Here is a 15,120-nt window from a genome sequence, read left to right as displayed (position 1 = left end):
CAGCTGGAGAAGTGTCCGAGAATGGCTGAGTCTTTACTGAACCTGTGGTTCGGGGCTGAGAAGGCAGCCCCTGACGGCCAGCAGCTGCCTGGCCTGCACGCTGAGGCTCTGGGCTGCCTGCAGCCCATCACCACCAGACAAGGCCACCTGGTGGCAGATGGATCAAGATCCAAGCAAGTCCTCTCCGTGATTATGTCTGAACACGGACAAAAACACTGTCCCAAAAAATGACCAGTAGAAGCCAGGGCTGCTTCTTTCCCAATTAGAGCCCAAGCCCCATTCCATCCTTCGCACCTTAAAGGGAGGAATTACGGAGACCCAACCACAGAATTAGCCCTATTTCCTGACAGCATTCAACACAAAGTGAAGCCCCACTTCCCTGATTTCTCCCCAAACTCACCCACCGCCAGCCAGAGTCTCCTGAGCCACCTCACACTTCTCCTTCAATGTATCAAGGAAACAAACTCAACTTTGACTGCAAACATGCTCCTGGTTTTAGCTGGAGGGCATAAAACTATACTCTGATAACTGCAAAAGGATTTTTTAAAAATATTCTTTATTCCTTTGTCAGCCTTCCCACAATGAACATGAACATGTATTATGTTGATAACTGATAAAAACAAACAAAAAAAAGTGTCTTTTTTCTGCTGCAACACCTGGTATGTGGGATCTCTAACCAGGGATGAAACCCACGTCCCTGCAGTGGAAATGTGGATTCTTAACCACTGGACCACCAGGGAAGCTCCACAAATGTTAATTTTTAAATGGGCTAAGGGACTAACTGATAGCAACCTGCCATCCATCGGTGGTAGCAGAGACAATGGCAAATTTGCTCGACCTCCATCCCCTCAAGAGTGGCCTGGGGAACTGGTGTCAGGGCCTGCTGCGGGAAAAGATGATGAATGGCCTCCTGAAGAGTAAAGTGTTTTCTAAAGAAACTGTTCCTGCTCCATCACGCAAAAACGTCACAAGCAATTAAGGTTTGAAAAGTGCAGGCTGAGCTCACCTGGGGTCTCTGTGGCCTGATGCCAAACGCAAAAGACAGAGGCCAAGAGGAAGCAGGGCCCTCACCTCCCAGCTTCCTTCTGAAACCAGTCCCGGGATTTCAATTGAAATTCGATCCCTGGTTAGAGATCCCACATGCCAGGTGTTGCAGCAGAAAAAAGACACTTTTGTTTATTTATCAGTTATCAACATAATACATGTTCATTGTGGGAAGGCTGAAAAAGAAAGGAATAAAGAATATTTTAAAAAAATATTTTGCAATATCAGGGTATAGTTTTATGCCCTCCAGCCAAAACCAGTTGGTGACACTAACAGTCATCACCAACCACTTACCCCAGAAAGACACATCATCCATGGGATGACAGAAACAGCTTATAGGAATAAGGAATTTTGGAAAACTTTGAAGACCTGTAGCAGGGTGGTTAAAAAGCTTGTAGTTAGGGTTTTCCGGTTCAGGATGGTGGAGAAGGACTTGCGCTCATCTCCCCCTGCAAGAGCACCAAAATTGCCACTAGGTGTCGAACAGCCATCAACAGGAGGAACTGTAACTCACCAAAATAAGATAGCTGACAAAGAAGCTGCAGCAAAACGGTAGGAGGGGCGCAATCACGAAAAAAATCAAGTCCTACACCCGCCGGGTGGGTGACCCACAGACTGGAGAACGGTAATACCAAAGAAGTTCTCGCACTGCTGTGAAGGTTCTGAACCCCAAGTCAGGCTTCTCAGCGTGGGGATCCAACAAAGGGACTGGGAATCCGACCCTGAAGGCCAGCAGCATTTGATTATAGGACTCCCACAAGACTGGGGGAAACAGACTCCAGTCTTAAAGGGCACAAATGAAATCTTGCCCACACCAAGACCCAGAGGAGAGGAGCAGTGACCCCCCAGGAGACTGAGCCAGAACTACCTGCCAGTGTTGGAGGGCCCCCTGTGGAGCTGTGGGTCAGCAGGGGCTCACCACACAGACGGGGGCACTGGCAGCAGCAGTCCAGGAGTCCCCCTTGGCATGAACCCTCTCGGAGTTCACTAACTCTACCACAGAGCCCAGGGCTGGGTGGTCTCAAGCCAAACAACTACCAGGAAGGGAGTGCAATCCCACCTATCAGCAGACAATTGGATTAAAGCTTTACTGAGCAAGGCCCTGCCCACCAGAGCAAGACCCAGTTTTCCCCACCTCCAGTCTCTCCCATCAGGAAGCTTACACAAGCTGCAGCCTCCTCTGTCAGAGGGTGGACAGAAGAAGCAAGAAGAACCACAGTCCCACAGCAAATAAAACAAAAACCACATTAATCAGCATGAAAAAGCAGAAAGTTATGTCCCAGATGAAGAGACAAGATAAAACCCCAGAAAAACCACTAAGTGGAAGTAGGCAATTTTCCAGAAAAAGAATTCAGAATAATGATAGTGAAGATGATTCAGGATCTCAGAAAAAGAATGCAGGCAAAGATTGAGAAGATGCACGAAATGTTTAACTAAGACCTAGAAGAACAAAAGAACAAAGATGAATACAGTAGAAGGAATCAATGGTGGAAAACTGAGCCAGAAGAACACATAAATGACACGGAGGACAGAATGGGGGAAATCAAAGCCACGGAACAGAATACAGAAAAAAGAAATGAAGACAGCCTAAGAGACCTCTGGGACAACATTAAATGCACCAACATCTGAATTGTAGGGGCCCCAGGAGGAGGAGAGAGAGAGAAAGGACCTGAGAAAATATCTGAAGAGATAAGAGCTGAAAACTTCCCGAATATGGGAAAGGACATAGTCAATCAAGTTCAGGAACCATAGAGAATCCTAGGAAGGATAAACCCAAGGAGGAACACACTGAGACACACAGTAATCAAATTGACAAAAATTAAAGAGAGATAAAATACTAAAAGCAACAAGAGAAAAACTACAAACAACATTCAAGGGAACTCCCATCAGGCTATCAGCTGATTTCTCAACAGAAACTCTACAAACCAGAAGAGAATGGCATGATACATTTAAAGTGATGAAAAGGAAGACCCTACAACCGAGAATACTCCACCCAGCAAGACTTTCCTTCAGATTTGATGGAGAAATCAAAAGCTTTCCAGACAAGCAAAAGTTAAAGAAAATTCAGCACCACCAAACCATCTTTACAACAAATGCTAAAGGAACTTCTCTAGGCAGGAAACAAGAGAAGGAAAATACCTATCTACAGAAAATAAACCCAAAACAATTAAGAAAACAGTAATAGGATCACACATATTGATAATTACCTTATATGTAAATGGATTAAATACACCAACCAAAAGACACAGACTGGCTGAGGAGATGAAAATATGTGCATATGTGCACTTCCGCTTATCACATCGCTCTGCTTGGTCCTTCAAACTGTATGTATTTATTTTATATTGTTAGCACATTACCCTGTGGCCTGCAACTGTAATGACCTTTTATTTTTTTATCTGGCTACTGATTGTGAAAACCAATAAGCATCTTTCATTATTGTGATTATGTAACTATTACTCACTTAATAGCATTGTATGATTGGTCAACAGGAAAATAATAGAGTTTTATATCACCAAAATTATCATTTAACAGAAAACCTGTAATCACTTTTTAAAATCCAGATGCATATCAGAATTATCTTGGAATTTTTTGAAAAATACAAAAGGCCAGACATTGCTATTTTTTCTCTTTCTGCCAGAGCTCAATATGTTTCCAATGAGCAGCCATGTTTAAAAACTGGACTATATAAGGATCTTTTACTTTTATCTAGTTTGTTTCACTTTTTCTATTTCATATTCAGCGCTCCCATTTAATTTAGCTTGTTTTCCAATTTCTCCATCTCTCTTTTTTTGATGTTCTTTCTCAAGCCTTTATCAAGTGTAGTAAAGCTCTTGTATACACATATAAAAATAATATGTGTAACATATATTTTAGAAAATATGAATTTTTGCCTAACTAAAAAATTTATGACATTTTGATTCCACTTGACTTAGCCTGAATAGAATGTTAAATTTCTAATTTAAAAAAATAGATATGCAACAAGCAACAAAGGTTTAGTGTGTAGCACAGGCAACTATGGTCAGTATCTTATAATCACCTACAAAGGAAAATAATTTCAAAAATAATATATATGTATATCGCACATTTCTGTGTACCTGAAACATTGTGTCAACCACACTTCCATAAAATACAAATATTAGAGGAAAAAAGCTTGTATTTATGGATTTTGGGGGGGTCTTGGGTGGGATGGGAGTTCATTAAGGAAATCTGCCCCAAAATGTCAATATTTTTTTAAGCACCCTTGTCAGATCAAAATTTACACAAAAATAAATGTTTTGGGGAAATGATGTAGCATTTTGTAAGGCACCTAACATGAAACAGGTAAATAAAAGTCGTAACAGATAATTTTGTGTACTGTACTTGCTTTGCTTTCCAATACCTTTTTAAAGATAACGTATATACAATAAATGTTTTTTTATATCTGTTTTGGTCACATTGGGTCTGAGCTGCAGCACGTGGGGTCTTCGTTGAGGCACATAGGCTCTCGAGTTGTGGCACGAAGGCTTCAGAGCTGGAGGGTTCAGTGGTTGCGGCATGGCCTCTGCCTTGAGGCATGCGGGCTCTTCCCGGACCAGGGATCGAACATGTGTTCCCTACACCGCAAGGCAGGTTCTTAACCACTGGACCATCAGGGAAGTCCCAAAAAAGTGTATTTTAAGTGTAGAGTTGGATGAGCTTTGATCAATGGATGCATCTATGTGTACGTTAGCTGCTCAGTCAGGTCTGACTCTTTGCAACCCCAAGGACTGTAGCCCGCCAGGCTCCTCTGTTTATGTGATTTCCCAGGCAAGAGTACTGGAGTGGGTGGGCATTCCCTTCTCCAGGGGATCTTCCCGACCCAGGGATGGAAGCCTGGTCTCCCTCACTGCAGTTAGATTCTTCACTGTTTGAGCCACCAGGGAAGCCCATATATGTAGCCCCTACTCAAGACAGAGAACATTTCCATCACTCCAGAGAGCCCCTTTCCTGAAGATGCCACTGTTCTAATGTGTATCATCACAAACAACCATTTAAAATCCAAATAGGGACTTCCCTGGTGGCCCAGTGGCTGAGACTTCGTGTTCCCAATACAGGGGGCCCAGGTTCGATCCCTGGTCAGGGAACTAGATCCTGCATGCGGCAACGAAGGCCTGGCGTAGCCAAATAAATAAATATTTAAATAAATAAAATCTAAACAGTGGTGGAAGACAGCTATCATTATTTCCCTTTTGTGAATTTGGATACCTTGAGCCCACATTCAGTCACTTCCTGAAGTGCATGGTGACAGAGGCGGCCTGATAACAAAGCGAGAGAAGGACGTGGGCAAGTCCTGCCTGGCCTCAAGCCCACGATTTTATCAATGGTCACACTTGGTACATACAGAGCTATGACACAGAAATTGAGAAAGGAGACCTCACCTCAGTCGTCTTCAGAAAAGCTCCAAAATAAAGACAGGAAGCCATGTGTGGCTGAGGGCTTGGGTTTGCAAATCAGACCTGAGTTTAAGCCCCTGGCCCTGTAACTGACCAGCTGTAGAAGCCTGAAGGAGCCATTCGAGCCTGTGCTTAGCCACTCAGTCATGTCCAATTCTTCTCTACCCTTCGGGCTGCACCCCGCCAGGCTTCTATATCCGTGGGAATTTTCAAGCAAGAATACTGGAGTGGGTTGTCATTTCCTCCTCCAGGGGATCTTTCTGACCCAGGGATCGAACCTGCATCTCTTGGGTCTCCTGCATTACAGGCAGATTCTTTACCTGCTGGGCCATCAAGGAAGGCTGTCTGGAACCTAGTCTGATCTAGCAAGCGGGACAGGAGCCACGCCTCCCTCCCAGGGCTGTGGTGACAGAAGCCCCAGAGGGTGCTGGGCCCAGGCCCTGGCTCAGAGCAACATGAAGCACCCAAAGCATGATCATCTGAGGATGCGCTCCAAGTCTCAAATTCTCTTCTCTTCAGAGACCATTTCCAGCTCTTCTGACATCTGACTGAATTACTAAGAGGACGAAGGTGGAAAATATCTTGGTCTAGCTTGAGAACTCTGAATAGACAAAGCAAGCCTTGCACCTTTTTGGAGCACACTTCAATACTAGGAGAGGACCTTGGGAAATACGGTTCTGGCTGTTGTCTGTCCCTAAGCCCGAGTCAGATGGAGCGGGGACACAGAGCAGCAGACAAGGAGGCTCTCACAGCCAAACCTCTCTTCGGAGGACTCCCCAGCCATCCCCGCTGGGGTCCTGCTTTGTTCCAAAGGCTTGAGTTCATTATCAATGAGGTTGGGGAGGTGAGGCAGGAGAGAGCAAAACTGGCTATAAGAAACACAGGTAATCAATACTTGACATACTAGTTACCAATTTTATTCAATCAAAAGTTTACTCTAATTATATCAGTAAGTCTGGCTTTCTCTTTCCCAACTCAGAATCAGCACACTGTTGCTGATTCTCAATGGTGGCTCTCCACTTACCAAAAAAAAAAGAGAAAAAAATACTGATGCCTGGGCTCAACCCAGGGAAACTCTGATGTAACTGGTCTGGGGATGTAGCCTGGAAATAGAAATTTAAAATTCCAACTGCCTGGGTGATTCTAGCGTGCAGCCAAGATTGCAACCCTCAGTTCTAAAAGATCTGTGTCACCCCCGGGTCAAGCAGGCTACATTTAACTTCCTGGTCTTGCAGAAGCTGCCCCTCCTCTGGCTCCATGGGCCCTATGAATTCTAGACCACACATAAAAACAAGCCAAATCAGAAACAAAAGCAGGCCTCTGATTCACAGCTTCAGGCCACACACAGAGAGGAAATAACTGTACACTAGCTTAAAAAAAATAAAAAAAAAAAAATCAGCCGTGGGGGAAAGCCCTTGACTTGAAAAGAAATCCAGGCAAGTAAGTACAATAGGAAAAAGATACTGAATCCCTCAACCTCCGAAGTGTTCTCTACCATCTCTCTGCAGAACTATGTTCCTTGTTGTGTGTTGGAGGAGACGTGTACGTGGAAGGTTTGGACGTGAGTTTAGCAAACTTGGACTGCAGTTCTGTGTGACGCTTAGACACACCAAGTCTCAGTTTCTTAACTTTTTTTTTTAAACTATGGGTTCTACCTGGGAGGATCTGATAAGGGTATTTATTGATTTATTCGGCTGAGCCGGGTCTTAGCTGTGATACGTGGGATCTTTGACCACTGTGGCATACAGAATCTCTAGTTGCGGCATGTGGGATCTAGTTCCCGAGACCAGGGATCAAACCCAGGCCTCATGCATTGGGAGCACGGAGTCTTAGCCAATGGATCACCAGGGAAGCCTCTCAGTTTCCTTACTCGTAACATGAAGTTAAAGTCAAAATCTTCAGAATAATCCTCAAGGAATAAATGTTTAAAAAAAAAGAGTGTCCTTTTCCTTCTGCTCCTCAAGCTATCCTTAAGACCAGAGGGTCCTAGCCCTGGCAGTACTGGAATCACCTGGGTGCTCTTAGATGTGCTGAGAGTTGGCTTCAGCCCAAAACAATTAATCAAATTGTGGAAAGGTGTGGAAAGAAAGGTGTGGAAACTCAGAAACTAGTGTTTACAAAGCTCTTCAGGGTGATTCTAATGTGCAGCCACAAAGCTCAGGTGTTCCTTTAACTAACTAGATCTAAGGGTTCATTGCCTTGAGGCTAATTATAAAACTTCCCAACTCTGGGCACTTCTGCAATTCAAAAAAGTCTGTTCCATTTCAAATCAACTAAATTCAACCAGCCACAAAACTGTAGCATTATCTGATATCTAAAACCTACAGGACAACCACTGCTACTTCCAAGTGTTCTGTCAAATTACTTACTCTTCCAGTGTTGAGCACACAGACCATTGTCCTATGAAAAACGTCATCATTAATCCCATTTTCAAAGGGAAAATTTAAGTATCACAACTATTAGGGTCCTCTGACTCCCACTCTCATGCACTTCTCATAACAGCCCAAATCAAGAAATCATGACTTTAATCGTTTGCAGGGCTTGCTGGGCCTTACCCCCAGATTAACTCAGTAGTCCGGTAGGGTTTGAAAACTTGGCCATTTCTAACAAGTTCCCAGGTGATGCTGCGGGTCTGGGGACCACAGTTTGAGAACCACTGCTTCAGTGCCGCCTTCCCTTAGGGTGGAACTTACTTGGCACAGAAATGGAGTAGTTCAAAGTCAGATACAGGTAGAGTCATTTCTTCTTCCATATTGGCCTTGGGACTGGTGTTCCCTAAGACTGCACTTTTCAGGGAAGAGACTCCGGGCAAACAAGTGAAGAAAAAAAAAAAGGGTCTGGGCTGAAGTTTGGTCATTCCCACTCAGGGACAAAGCCAAACAGCAAAGCCCTGAAGGATTCCAAGCACAGAGAAACATTCCCACAGATAGGTGATGAGAGGGTGAGACACCCCGAGCTTCTTAGGTGTGGCCACCCCGGTCTCGACGGAAGTTGACCAGATACGTACCCGGGCACCAGTTAAGGTGCTGAACTCCGTGGCTAAAGTATCCTGACCTGAGGCCCCTGGCATCCCTCCGCGGAGTTCCCAGCGTCTAATCCACGCCCTCCCACATGCTCCTTCTCGTTTCTTTTCTCCACGCCACTGGCCCGAATACTCAGACGCACCTTGCCCACTTCCCCGAAACCCAGAGACTCTAGCACAACTTCCAAAAACCCCAAACGCCCCGCTCCAAGCAATCTCACTTCGCTCTCTGGTCACCTACACATCCACCTTCACAATCCTTCCTATTTTCCTCATTTTCCACCCCAAAAGTCCACTTTCAATGACATCTCTTTGTTCTCTTTGCAATCACCAATTCTCATTTCTAACCAGCACTCAAGTCTTAAGAGGTGGCCCGGCTCACCACTACCACCCACCCCCCACAACTTACTCAAGTACATATCTACTCCCCAAGCCCAAATACCCTTTCCCGCGTCCCCAAGAGCCAGGGATAAGCCCCCCACCCTACAACAGAGGCACAATTCTCCGCCCAGAGCCCTTCCCCCACCCCCAACCTCGCCCCCCATCCAACCTCCCAACCTCCTCTCCCCTATCGCGACAGTCCATCGTCGCACCCCTTCCTCTCGGTCTCTGCCCTCTCTATTCTGCCTCTGACCGGCTCTCTCAAGCGGCTCTGCAGCCCCTAGTCCGCGGGCAACGCCCTCCTTACCATGAAAAGCCGGAGGAAGCCGGAGTCTCCAAACCCGGACTGAAAGAGACAGGAAACACCCAGCTCGCGTGAGCCGCGGGCGGAGGCGGGGCCGGGGCGGGGACTTCCGCTGTCTGCACCTCACTTCCGCCCCGCAGAGGACACCTTCCTAAAGGGTCCGTCGTACTACTACTAGATAGAGACCAATTTTCTTCCAAGCTCCCTAGTTAGAATGGGTTGCGTCTCTTCTCGGCTGGGCCAGACGTTTATCCCTCTCCTGAATGCTCCGCTTTTGCAGCTCCCATAAATTACAAGATGCAGGGAGGTTTTCCCATCCGGACGAATAAGCTCTTCGGAAGTGTCGTTTCCGGAACTGGTTGTTGTTTTCCGACGGAACTCTCAGAGTGAACACCCCGGGGCAAGATGGCGGTCGGGCCTCGGCCGCTGCCCCGGGTCTGGCAGAACTCGGGGGTATTGGGCTGAAGCGGTGATAACTGCGGCCTCGATCCCGAGCGCCGGGGCCTCGAGCAGATAAAGGTCTACGGCCTGTGGGTAGCGAGTGGGAACAGGGTTGTGGGTTCTCCGGGTGGTGGGATCGGGGTCTGGGAGGGAGTTAGCCCTAGGGCCGGGTCCCTGCTTCGCCTGGTCGGGGTTGCAGGTGCTGGGGGCTGGTTTTTGGGCTTCAGGGGACGTTTCTCCGTGGCCTTTTTATTTCCGGAGCTACTGAGATAAAAAGAGGCAATAGGCCTTTATAAACAGACTTGTGCTGGATGAAAAAAAATTGTTATTGTGATTGATGCCGAGGACAGACGCCGGGCCTCAGAAGTCATCCGTACCGGAGTTCCAACCGATTCTTTATAACCTTGAATGAATTCCCTCCCTTCTCTGTGCCTCAGTTTCCAACTCTGTAAAATGGAGTAACTAGCTCCTGTCAAATGGAGGATCTCGTGTGACTCAAGTTTTAGTACGATGCCTGACGGCTCTCAATAAAAACAGCTGAAGTCAATAGTAACAGTAAAGAAAAAGCTGGTAGTAATCTGACTCTATCTTGGCCCCACGGGCAGTCTAGCATTCTTGACTTTGCCTTCTGTGAATGGGGGCGTCCCTGGGTCTTCTCTGTTTCACTTGAAATAAGTAATTGTTTTGGAGTTGGAGATGAGTTCAAAATCAGGAGCCTTGTGAACTATGACAAGTCATGTCCCTCTCTGAATATCGTTTTCTCTGTGGGAAGGTGGTAGCATGCACCTATAAAGGTTATAGCCTTCAATAAATGATAGTGATAGCTGTTATCATTAATAATCTAAGTCCTATTGCTTATTCTTAAGAAAATTAGGCTATTGAGACCTGATAGAGCTGTTGAAAAGTCAGAGGTGATTAAATATCTGTATAGTATTTGACCCATGGTCCATACTTAACCAATGGTGATGGTCGTTCAACCTGGCTGCCCAGCTGTTCCCACCATGAGTGGAGAATTCTGTGGGCCTCAGACAGCAGTTGGTATTTATGGTGCTTCACTTTGGGATGACCCTCCCTGGACTGTCAGGCTCTTTCATAGTTCTCCATGACGTTGACCTCATCCAGAAAAGACTGAATCTCTTATGGAACTGTAGAAGTAGGGTCCTAACTCTATTAAAACCTTGGCTCTGTCCCTTACTAGTGGTCTAACCTGGGCTACCTGTGTGTATGTCAGTTGCTCAGTCATGTCCGACTCTTTGTGACCCCGTGGACTGTAGCCCACCAGACTCCTCTGTCCATGGAATTCTGCAGGCAAGAATACTGGAATGGATAGCCATTTCTTTCTCAGGGGATCTTTCTGACCCAGGGATCGAACTCGGGTCTCCTGCGTTGCAGGCAGATTCTTTACCATCTGAGCTCCAGGAAAATCCCAAACTTCAATTTACAGAAAAGGAAATTGAGGCGTACAGAGGATAAGGAACTTGACCAAATGAGAAAGAATCAGAACTGAAAAAACCCAAAGGCTGCTTTGATCCAGGTCTTTCTCTGCTATACACAGCCTTTTCTTTGATCATCCAGGGCATTTAGCAGAGTAAGTACCTCACAAATACTTCTGATGTGTTTTTATTTGATTGATGAACTGTAATAGATATTATGCAGCTAGAAGAAGTGAAGAAGAAAGGATTTGAAAAACTGCAAAGTATGGACCATTACGTGGTGTAAACAAACCAGCATACAGCGTTGCCCAGGGGTTGGTGAGCTCAAGAAGAGCCCCCGGGAGAAGGGAAGTTTTGAGATAGCCTCACGGGTGCTTAGTCACAGTTTACATGCAGCCTCCCATTTTTCTGTCGGGAAAAGCTCTCTCTTCTTCTCCCTCCCCATCTTTCCCCTGCCCCCCGAGAGAGACTGTCTCCATGTTAAGGGAAGAGTATACCACGTGCTCATGGCTTGGGCAGGTTTGTTTGCAGCTCTGAGAGGCTTGAGGCTGTCACCCAGTCTAAACAGGGCCCAAGCCCAAGGGTTCATAGCCCAGGTGACAGGACTGGTGATAGAAAAAACTCTTTTAACAGGTGACCATTCTTTCCTATCCACAGACCCAGAGTGCCTGTACAGTTAAGGGCCTCTAGTAAAGAGTTTTTAAAAGGCAGATCTGTGTGTATAAAAATAATACGTCAGACTTATTGACTATGCGCCCTGTCAGCCACTTCGACGGGTGCTTGATGTCATCATCTCAGTCCTTATGATCAGCCTCTAAGCTGATTAACGGACAAGACAGGATGGCTCAGAGCTGTATCCCCGCAGTACACGGCACAGCTATGGCTCGCTCCTGCTCTGCCTGACTCCAAAACACTCGTGCCTCTCACAGTGCCATGTCGCCTGACCACATGCCTTCTGTGGAGAATTCAAGAAAACAGACCAGTTAGGGAAGCAAAGTGTCGCACAGTCCCACTACCTCAAAGCAACCATTCTTCTTTAATTGAAATATAGGTGATGTATAATACATGTAGGTTACAGGGGTGCAGTATATGGTGACTCAGGTTTTCAAGGTTGTCCTCCATTTGCAGTTGTAAAATATTGGCTACATTCCCCCATGTTGTACAAAATATCCCTGCAGCTTGTTTTGTTTTCTGTTGTTGCACTGGGCTTTGTTGCTGCATGTGGGCTTTCTTTAGTTGGGGCGAGTAACAGCTACTCTCTAGTGGCGTGCGGGCTTCTCATTGCTGTGGGTTCTCTTGTTGCAGAGCTCAGGTTCTAGAATGCAGGCTCAGTAGCTGTGGAACACGGGCTTAGTTGTCCCTCGGCATGTGGGATCTTCCCAGACCAGGGATCGAACCCCTGTCCCCTGCATTGCGAGGCTGATTCTTAACCACCAGACCACCAGGAAAGCTCCTGCAGCTTATTTCAAACCTTCCAGTTCGTACCTCTTAGTGCCTTACCCTTTTCTCCTTCCCTGGCCCCACGGGCAACCACTTGTTCTTTATGTCTGTGAGCTTGCTTCTTTTTTGTTATATTCACTGGTTAAAACAAGCATTCCTGTTTTTTCCCCAGTTTTGTATCTACCTGTCCACAGGACTTTTTCTTGATGGAATTGGGGTCATAGGGAAGAATCTTTTGTATTCTATTACAAGTTAATCCCTAAAGGGATGTCGCATATAAGCCTAAATTATACTCAGTGGCCCCTCTTTGGGAACTCTGCCTCCCAGCTAATGAGCCTTAAGCTAAAATACCTTTGTTTAGCTCACAGGAAATATCCTGACCAGGCCTACCCATGAATGACTGCAGGGAGGAAGACATGAACACATCCCCTCTGGAGGCTGACCGGAACCAAGAAATGTTTGACTTTATTGCCTCCCTTTTTAGTATAAAAGAAGCCTGAATTCTAACTCAGGCAAGATGGTTCTTTGGGACATGAGTCCACCATCATCTCGGTTTGCTGTCTTCTCAAATAAAGTCGCTGTTCCCTGCCCCAGCAGTGGTCTCTTGACTTATTGGACTATTGTGTGACAAGCAGTGTGAGCCTGAACTCAATGAGGGTATTGGTTCATGGCCAGCCCCTTTTTCATTTCTTAAGCATAAACATTTTTCCAGTTTGCTAAAAATGCTAAACATAATTTGCAATGACTTTTAAACATTCCATTCCCTGTGTTATTCTTTCTTGGTTGCCATCATAAAGCCTACAGCTCTAATTCAGCAACTTCTTTGGGCTTATTCTCAACCTGCTTCCTTGAAACTGAGGGCTGGGGAGATACGTGTGCCATTTAGATCTGATATTAATTAATTAAAGAGGACATGGGTGGTTTTTTTTTTTTTTTTTAAACCAGAGGCCCTGTTTTTATTACTTTTTTTCCCGTGACGAAGATAAGACGATGCCCTGCCTATAAAACTCAATCCGAAATCTGGATTTTTTTTCTTTTGCCAGAAAAGACAAGCTCCTCTGAAGTGAGAAGCCGCCCTTAGCCGTGAGTCCTGTGTAAGATCACTAATGATTACCTGACATTTCTGCGTCACCAGCAGGTCCTCAGGTGAGAAGACTCTATTGCCTGTCTTCTCACACTCCCTCCTGGCATCAGGTGAAAGTTTCAAGATCGAATTACAGGTACTTAGTCACAGTCTGCATGCAACCTCCTGTCTTAATATTGGTTAGAGGCTCCCTCTACTGCTCCCCTGGCACCCCCCGCCACACACACTCCAGGAGGGACTGTCTCCATGTTTGTCTTGAGAATTACTGATGAGAGACCGGCATGTTGGCAAAGCCTTGTTTACCAGCTGTGGATCAGCGTTGAACAGGGGTCACACAGGTCCCTTGGGGAGGAGCCTCACGTGACCCTTTTTATCCTGGATGTTTTCACGTGAGCATGGCTTCGAGTGAGGTAACTTGGTAAAAAGATGGTTTTCTAGAAGTCTGAATTTCTGAATAATTCATTTCAGTGCCTGTGTCAGCTAGGCTGATTATTTTGCATAAAAGGACAAAGTTTTGAAGCATGTAAAGCCATTATCTCAGTGTGAGAGGCTCCATGGACCAGTACTGTGTGCTCTAGGCTGATAGCCACAACCATCCTTTTGGGAAAAGACAGTTACTGGTGATTTAGATGACACTATAATGGCTAATTGAGAGCCTCTGTCCAAGAATGCCAGTCTATGGATGCGGGCATCTCTGCTCTAACATCTTCATAAGCCCTTGGCCGAATGGGAATAGTAAGGACAGCAGGATAAGTTGTGCTTAGAACCAAACACATTCAATGTAATGGATCATCTCACATTCTGGAATCATGTACCTTTGGCTTTCTTTATGTTTAATTGGCCTTTAAAAAAAATGAAAGGCTTCTTTTGTGCTGGGCACAAAGTAGGTATCAGTAAGTATTTGTTGAGTGAATAAATGAATAAAATGATGGTAACAGTAAATAATTATGTTTAATGTTTTGCCCTCCAGTCGTTACTCGGCAAAATAAAAGCTGACTGTTCAGTGAAATATCCAGGGACCTTTGACTTAGAGGATGCCTGGTTTGAATTAGAGCTTTATAGATGGAATCGATTCATGCTTTGTTTATTCATTAAACGATTACTGAGCCTGAACCCTATGCCAGGCTCTGTGTTCCTTCTCTTAAGAAAATGTAATTATTTAGTATAGGAGAAAGCGTCGCTGGTCTGGGGAGTTGCATGAAAGGAGCCGATAGGAAGTTGGGACTCGTGCCAGGAGAGCTTTTAGCCCCTGGGGAGGGTGCCAGGGCTTTCTGCCCTTTGCTCCTAAGCCCCTTTCCATGAGTGTTTTTTGTATCATGACTGACATCAGCCACTGGCTGTTTTCCTTGCAGGCTTTGCGCAAGTTTGCAAACATGTTCACCGTTTCTCAGACCTCAAGAGCTTGGTTCATCGACAGAGCCCGTCAGGCTCGAGAGGAAAGGCTGGTGCAGAAGGAACGAGAACGGGCGGCTGTGGAGATTCAGGCCCACATACGGAGCTTTCTCTGTCGGCGTCGGCTGCAAAGAGAAATCAGGTGGGGGGCAGGAATCCTCAGCACA

The 15,120-nt window shown here is 45.8% G+C and overlaps 2 protein-coding genes across 11 annotated transcripts in view; one reads left to right on the top strand and one right to left on the bottom strand.

Annotated features, from left to right (window-relative positions):
* KCTD10 (potassium channel tetramerization domain containing 10) overlaps nucleotides 1-9,251 on the bottom strand; it is a 29,403-nt gene extending 20,152 nt beyond the window's left edge. Inside the window, exons 1-2 of one of the 4 annotated variants that reach the window (XM_019977759.2) lie at nucleotides 9,167-9,227; nucleotides 8,150-8,258 (exon numbers count right to left, since the gene is read on the bottom strand). Coding sequence is in view for 3 of the 4 variants with exons in the window: in XM_070769716.1 (XP_070625817.1) it covers nucleotides 9,037-9,063 (27 nt within the window). In the remaining variant the exon portion in view is untranslated. Of the gene's footprint in view, nucleotides 1-8,149; nucleotides 8,259-9,036; nucleotides 9,126-9,166 lie in introns of those variants that run through there. The other 3 variants (XM_019977757.2, XM_070769716.1, XM_070769715.1) reach the window with 3 other exon arrangements.
* Nucleotides 9,252-9,533: 282 nt separating this feature from the next.
* UBE3B (ubiquitin protein ligase E3B) overlaps nucleotides 9,534-15,120 on the top strand; it is a 46,437-nt gene continuing 40,850 nt past the window's right edge. The window contains exons 1-4 of one of the 7 annotated variants that reach the window (XM_070769713.1): nucleotides 9,536-9,682; nucleotides 11,049-11,192; nucleotides 13,521-13,697; nucleotides 14,914-15,095. In XM_070769713.1, the coding sequence (XP_070625814.1) occupies nucleotides 14,935-15,095 (161 nt within the window). In that variant the 5' untranslated portion in view covers nucleotides 9,536-9,682; nucleotides 11,049-11,192; nucleotides 13,521-13,697; nucleotides 14,914-14,934. Of the gene's footprint in view, nucleotides 9,694-11,048; nucleotides 11,193-13,520; nucleotides 13,698-14,913; nucleotides 15,096-15,120 lie in introns of all 7 variants that reach the window. The other 6 variants (XM_070769714.1, XM_019977534.2, XM_019977536.2 and 3 more) reach the window with 6 other exon arrangements.

The sequence above is a fragment of the Bos indicus genome, chromosome 17 (genome assembly GCF_029378745.1).
Source record: "Bos indicus isolate NIAB-ARS_2022 breed Sahiwal x Tharparkar chromosome 17, NIAB-ARS_B.indTharparkar_mat_pri_1.0, whole genome shotgun sequence".
Taxonomy (NCBI): domain Eukaryota; kingdom Metazoa; phylum Chordata; class Mammalia; order Artiodactyla; family Bovidae; genus Bos; species Bos indicus.
This window is presented reverse-complemented; position numbering and strand designations above follow the sequence as displayed.